This window comes from Alosa sapidissima, chromosome 11, assembly GCF_018492685.1.
Source record: "Alosa sapidissima isolate fAloSap1 chromosome 11, fAloSap1.pri, whole genome shotgun sequence".
Lineage (NCBI taxonomy): Eukaryota > Metazoa > Chordata > Actinopteri > Clupeiformes > Clupeidae > Alosa > Alosa sapidissima.
This window is the reverse complement of record NC_055967.1, coordinates 6,283,312-6,289,370: the sequence shown is the minus strand read 5'-3', so window position 1 is coordinate 6,289,370 and position 6,059 is coordinate 6,283,312. Positions and strand designations below refer to the sequence as shown.

Genomic DNA, 6,059 nt, shown 5'->3' with positions numbered 1-6,059 from the left:
AGTATATTTCTGTATTCACACTGTTAAAGCAATAAAAACTTAAGAGAGAATCAAAATCAAATACCTTTATTTCAAAGAGCAATGTCAACATGAATATTGCTACTTTCAAAAAATGGAAAAAATTGAAATATGGAATGGAAATGTGTTTTTACATCTTAAAATAGTCCTGTGAGGTAGGTTTGTGTTTTTACATCTTAGTTGTTGTGGATCCAGTAGAGATGACCATCACTTTGGTTGCCGCTGTTCCTCCCTGCAGCATTATTCCAGTGTTGCCACTGTCAAACAACAGCAAGAAATTATAATCAGAATAATAAATAAACTATACAATCAGGAATGTACAGTATACACTCCAAGCTAATGCTTATAAAGTTAATAGCAGTTCTCTTGTGGCTTAATGTGTCAATGTCAGATTGTCAAAACAAAGAGAGCGAGATTAAAGAGCTCACCGGTCTATATCAAGTTCCATTCAAGTCAATGAGATTCTTCAGAAACATGGCGACGTGTGTATTGACTGCAGAAGACTTCTTCTGGATGATAACACCTTTCTTCTTGGAGACAACCTTGCCCATTTTGGCCTTTGTCCCGCTCTCTGGATTTATACCAATGAAGCGCCTGAAATGAAAATAGTCTAAGATCGGAGTGGGGTTGCAACAACATACTGTTTCGTGTATATTCAATTAAATGCAATGAATTGTTCATCAAAAGGAATTAGATTAAAGCCTATAGTCCAACAAAATACCCAGTCTGTGTGTGTGTGTGTGTGTGTGTGTGTGTGTGTGTGTGTGTTGAAATTGTGGCTTGAAGTTTACAGTAATAATACCATTTTATGCAAAAAATACAAACACATTAATTTAATTGTATATATCCATATAATAATGACAAGGAATGAAAGGGGTTTACCTCTAAATGAATTCCAGAGTGCAGACTGCCTCATCTTGATACTGAAGGTTGAATATGTAGTAGATTGCAAACACAGCAGTAAGTCCCGATGCAAATGTTGGTGGGATGCCCTCAGAGATTACACGGCCCTCAAAGGTGATCATCCAACCTTTAATTGTGACTTGCCCTGTTGCACCTGAAACTTCAAGTCATAGCATGTTACCTAAGCATTGCATGTGACCTTGTGGAAACATTTGTAAACTCGAGATGAAAGGCACATTATATATCGTATCGGCCAATCAATGAATCTAAATGAAATGTATGTATACCAGGCAGTATCAGGCGAGGACTTGCAGGAGAGTTGTCTCAATGTCAGCTGCAGTGGCAGACATCTGTAGGAAACAAATACATTATGCCTACCATAATAAGATTTTAAAGAAGAAAAAATATAAACACACTACTACAGGTAGGTGAGAGTAACCTAGAGCCAAATAGGGTAGGCTTCAGAAGTACCTACAGTCAAACTGCTAAATAGATTTGCCATTGAAAAGTTAAAGGGTAACCATTTGTACAGGTCTTGGGGAGTTCTACTGCAAATGTCTAAAACGTAGTAAGAACCCTTTTGTGGCTCCAGAGGAAACTGCACATAATCTGATACGTTTCTGCTGTATTGATTTGATCATCATCATATGTTCAACAGTGTCATAGTAGGGCAAAGAAGACAAGTAAAATACTTTTTAAAACCTTGCACCCACTTTACCCATAATGCAATTTAGCAACTGTGTGACAACATGGAGGTAATGTATCAGCTTAGATGCAGCTTCCTCTGAGCCACAAAATAATTTATACTACTTTTTTCACATATGTAGTAGTACTCCCCACATCAGTAAACACATTAGGTGTCTGGGCACTTAAGACTGATGGAGTCACTCTTTAAAACACAGTGTGCAATATATAAAATACAATGAGGGGGGGGGGGGGGGGGGGGTGAGCCACAGATAATGCAAAACGGTTTGACAAAGCCTATACTCTAAAACAGTTGGGAGAAGTAGCCAAGTAGCCTAGGCTGTGTAAGACGTGCAGCGACAGATAAATAAACAAAATGCATTCTCAAAGAGTCCAGAAAGGCAATATTTGCACACCGATTTTCCGTTTAAACAGAAAAGTGAAACCCTAAGCCTTGATGATTCAAGTGTCTCTCTTTAACCGAACTAGCCTAATTTCCTTGTTAGCCTAGGCTAACTGTAAAACACACTTCATTAAAAGTTGACACAAACAAAATAAAACTCACAAAAACCATCTCGGTTAGCCGATGTTCCAATAATCCTATAGTTACTTTGTATCCTCAGTTAATTTGTAGATGTCAGACCCGATGTATGTAGATGAAGAACATTTGATGATGTGTAGCACATGTCATCCAAATTGTGACTCCTCTTCTGGAAAATCTCCTATCCAAATTATGGTTCATGAAGTCCCTCCAGGAGTTGATGGCAAATAATTTCTGTATTTTATTTTTTTAAAGAAAATTGACCAAGCAGTAAAAGACTAATGTATCAAACTTCTGACCATAGGCCTATTCCAGATTCCCCAGCAACACCACTCAGTTTCCAAAAAATACTGTAGTGTCCTGTAATTTAAAACATCAGCATACTGTTTAGGGCCTCTGTCCTGTTGCTCCAAGTTAAGCAGCCCACAATGCATTGCTAACTACAGTACTAAACTGTTTAACACAAAAACAGTATTTTAGTGTTGAAAATTGGCTGTAAATTTACAGCAATTACTTACAGTGTAGGTTATGTGTCAATACACTATGCAGATGTTGATATTGTATGAGACTTACTTGTTTAATGTGCTTCCTCTGTATTTGCTACAGTGTTAATCCTTAGGACTCCTTTTCCCAATAAACAAATTTGCATGATGTTTTTTTCTTGTGTGTGTATATATATTTTAGTAGTCCCTTGTCTGCACAAAGACATTATGGATGAAACAAGCAACTTCAGCTTGGGCAAAACAAATGAATCACCTTCAGCTTTTCAACATCAACCCAAACAATCATTTATGTATGTCAGAACCAGAGCCACTTTATTCATTTCAAACTTCACAACAGGAACATTATCTTTTTACAGTTTTGTATGTACAGACTAATCATCAGTTAATTTCATAATATGTACACTGGCCAATGAGTATAATTGATTTGCATTTTCAGTTGATCATCTCCTCAATACCAGCTAAAATGTAAAAGTGCTTTTGCAAGTGAAATAAAAATCAATGCATATGGAATTTGATATTACAGAAAGAAGTGCTAACACTAGCCAAGCACCAAAGTTGCTTGAAATGCTGTTCCTGAAGGTAGTTTTATGAAATAGATTGAATTCTTCACACATCCTTGGAAAATTGATAACTTGTCTTTTTTCCATATTTGTATCAGAATCACAGAACAATGTTATCTCTGAACTATTTTAAGACCTCAGATATGAATAATGAGAGTCCTTGACAATTCAAACAACACTGCTTCAACATAACTTTGGTTTTCAAAATGTTAGTGTAGAATTCAAACATGTCATGATGGCAACATTTGTAATGGACATTGGACATTAGGACACTGAATCAGATAGTATATTGAATCCATGCAAATCCTCACATCTTCTCAGTAAAGTCTAATGAAAAAATCAAGAGGTATTGTGTGTGGATTTGATTCCCTATGGCTACCCCAGATTCTCCTTTATCCCAATGGCTTACATATGCCCTCATCCTCCTCACAGCTTCCTTTGTGACTGACAGCATGAGAGTAATTCTCATCCTCCTAGACTACCCTACAGCCAGCCACCCTCCACTAAACAGCTTAAGCACAGGGAGACATGGCCTGGGACCTCAGCCAGCATCCCAGAGCTCCTCTCTGTAAAACGGGGGCAGTGTCAAACACCCCCTCCTAAAAGGTGCAGTCTCCTCCACTGAGAACCCCCTGTCGTCACAGTGAGTCGGTGCGTCTCCTGGCGAACACGGCCGACATGCTCTTCACGATGCCCTTGATCCCGGCCGCTTTCTTGACGACCGAGCGCGATTCCCTGACGCGTTCCACCAGGCCGTGGAACACCATGAGCACGCTGTGGTAGTTCTCGGCGGCGGACACCTCGTAGAACTGGCAGTCCGAGGCCAAGGCCAACATCCGGCCCTCCTCGCTGAGGACTGTTCGGCGGTGGTGGAGGTCCCGTTTGTTGCCCACGATTGCGATGGGCACCTTCTCCAGCCCCAGGTAGTCCTTGGTGGTCTTGATGGTCTGAATGAGCCGAGTCACCATGTTGAAACTGGCCCGGTCACAGATGCTGTACACCAGCACAAAGCCATCAGCCCACTGCAGTCTCTTCTCACACATGGAAGAACTTGTGGACAGATCCTGCTGAGGTGAGAGGGGGTTAGGTAAGATACATTCAGAGGCCTCTTCATTCCTCTCAATCTTTGATCTGTACGACTATGGAAGTCAGGGGATTTTCCTGGTATTCTCCAATATTATAAATGGCAATATGGTTGTCTTTATTAAAAGGTTTAAGTTAACATCAATGTGAGGCACGGATAAATCAACAACAATGGCAATAAACATGACATTATGAAGAGGCTTTTGGAATAAAAATACAAATGATCTGAGGAAGATGTCATACGAATGACTGTAAGTTTGACTTCATTATTTAACATCAGAAAATATAACATTCACACTTTCACTCATTTTATTATGGTAGGTTAAGCTTATTTTCACTTGTTTGTATTTCTTATAGTACATCTTATGTATAAAGTGTTGTTTTATCTTTTAGGTCTGCAATGATGTGTGTAGTTTCTTATAGGCACATCTGACCTGTTAACATCAGCCCATGGACAACAGATGCAAAATAGCCATTTTGGCTAATTCTGGTGCATTTACATTTTTATGTTCATTAATGCGCACTGTCCATGTCTAAATAAACATTAAATAACATTGAGGTGAACCTCAATGAACTCCATGCCCTCATGTGCAATAGACTTGCCTTCAATTATTAATTTGAAAAAACAATGTAGGCTATATATGTTACAAAAATAAGATATGGATAATCAATTTTAAACGCTAATAAGCAATACAGAAACATTATTTTCAGACTCATACTCATTCAAAGTTATTTAGCCTACCTGAGAATAAGGTGAATCCCAGATGCAGAGAGTCAATTCTCTTCCATCCACGCTGAAATGATGACTATATATAGTTTCTACAAACAGAAAATATGGAAGTGTGAGTAGCCTATAAGATATGAAAGGTCAAAATCCAGCCAAAATGTACTGTAAGGTGAGTCAAGCTTAACCCACCTATGTCCCCGTATTCTCCGATGAATCTCCGTGTTAGGAAGCGGACTGTCAGTGCTGCATGCAATGAAATTGACAGAACAACGTGAGTTCAAATACATTTCAATCCATTTTTATTTTTTTAACGTTAAAAACCTTACAAAAACAGGTATGTCCTTACCAGATTTGCCAACGCTGTCCGTCCCCAAAACTACAATGTTTGCATCCATCTTCAAAGCGTTTAGTCCGGTCATGTCTTGGAGTATGGCAATAAGTGTGGTTTACAGGAGAGTGGAGGCGGGATTTCATAAAAAGTGCTACACACAAAGTCCACTACAGTCAACTACAGTCTCGTGAGTCTCAGGGGGTGTGTATCTAAACTGAAAAAGTTGGGCTGTACCAAATGAAGGGAAGATACTAGGACACATAACAACATCAAAAAATGACCTCATTCGGTAAATAGTGTAGGCTATGTTGTCTAGTTCTGTCGGGCTTTGATTGAAGTTTATATTTTTACGTAGGCCTAGCCTACATCTTCTGTGTCTGCACCTGTTACAATCTTCTGCACGTTAATGAACAGTAGCCTAAGCTAGGTCTACATAGGCTACTGGCTACGTTACAATTCATGCGTTCACATGGATTGTCATGCTTCACATATGGTGGACGCCAACGATATTTAAAATAAATGAAATATTCCTGCCTGCATATGACACATTTTACAGAGCACAACTGACCATCGCTTGACTATGTACGGAGGTTTCATTGCAAGATTATTTTGTTTATCTAGAAAATGAACTCAATTTGGTCAAATGAGCACACATCTGGACTCTCATGACACCTCCTGGGCTCCGTACCGGGGTTCCTACATGTATGTT

General features: G+C 39.1%; 1 protein-coding gene across 2 annotated transcripts; it reads right to left on the bottom strand.

Annotated features, from left to right (window-relative positions):
- Window positions 1-2,942: 2,942 nt before the first annotated feature.
- si:dkeyp-59c12.1 lies at window positions 2,943-5,517 on the bottom strand. Of its 2 annotated transcripts, none has more exons than XM_042111288.1 (4): window positions 5,366-5,517; window positions 5,209-5,262; window positions 5,035-5,111; window positions 2,943-4,276 (listed from the first exon to the last, which is right to left on the bottom strand). In XM_042111288.1, the coding sequence occupies exons 1-4, from the start codon at window positions 5,436-5,438 to the stop codon at window positions 3,848-3,850; spliced, it is 633 nt and encodes a 210-aa protein (XP_041967222.1). In that variant the 5' UTR covers window positions 5,439-5,517; the 3' UTR covers window positions 2,943-3,847. The 2 variants fall into 2 exon arrangements, with proteins under 2 accessions (XP_041967222.1, XP_041967223.1); XM_042111289.1 differs by having other exon boundaries at window positions 2,943-4,273.
- Window positions 5,518-6,059: the final 542 nt, after the last annotated feature.

What these genes read in the sequence shown, in the direction of transcription:
- si:dkeyp-59c12.1 (XM_042111288.1), bottom strand. Translation starts at nt 5,438, where the DNA reads ATGACCGGACTAAACGCTTTGAAGATGGATGCAAACATTGTAGTTTTG. An exon ending in GGACAGCGTTGGCAAATCTG is followed by an intron (nt 5,263 to 5,365) that starts GTAAGGACATAC and finishes CATTGCATGCAG; the next exon opens with CACTGACAGTCCGCTTCCTA. An exon ending in CGGAGAATACGGGGACATAG is followed by an intron (nt 5,112 to 5,208) that starts GTGGGTTAAGCT and finishes TTCTGTTTGTAG; the next exon opens with AAACTATATATAGTCATCAT.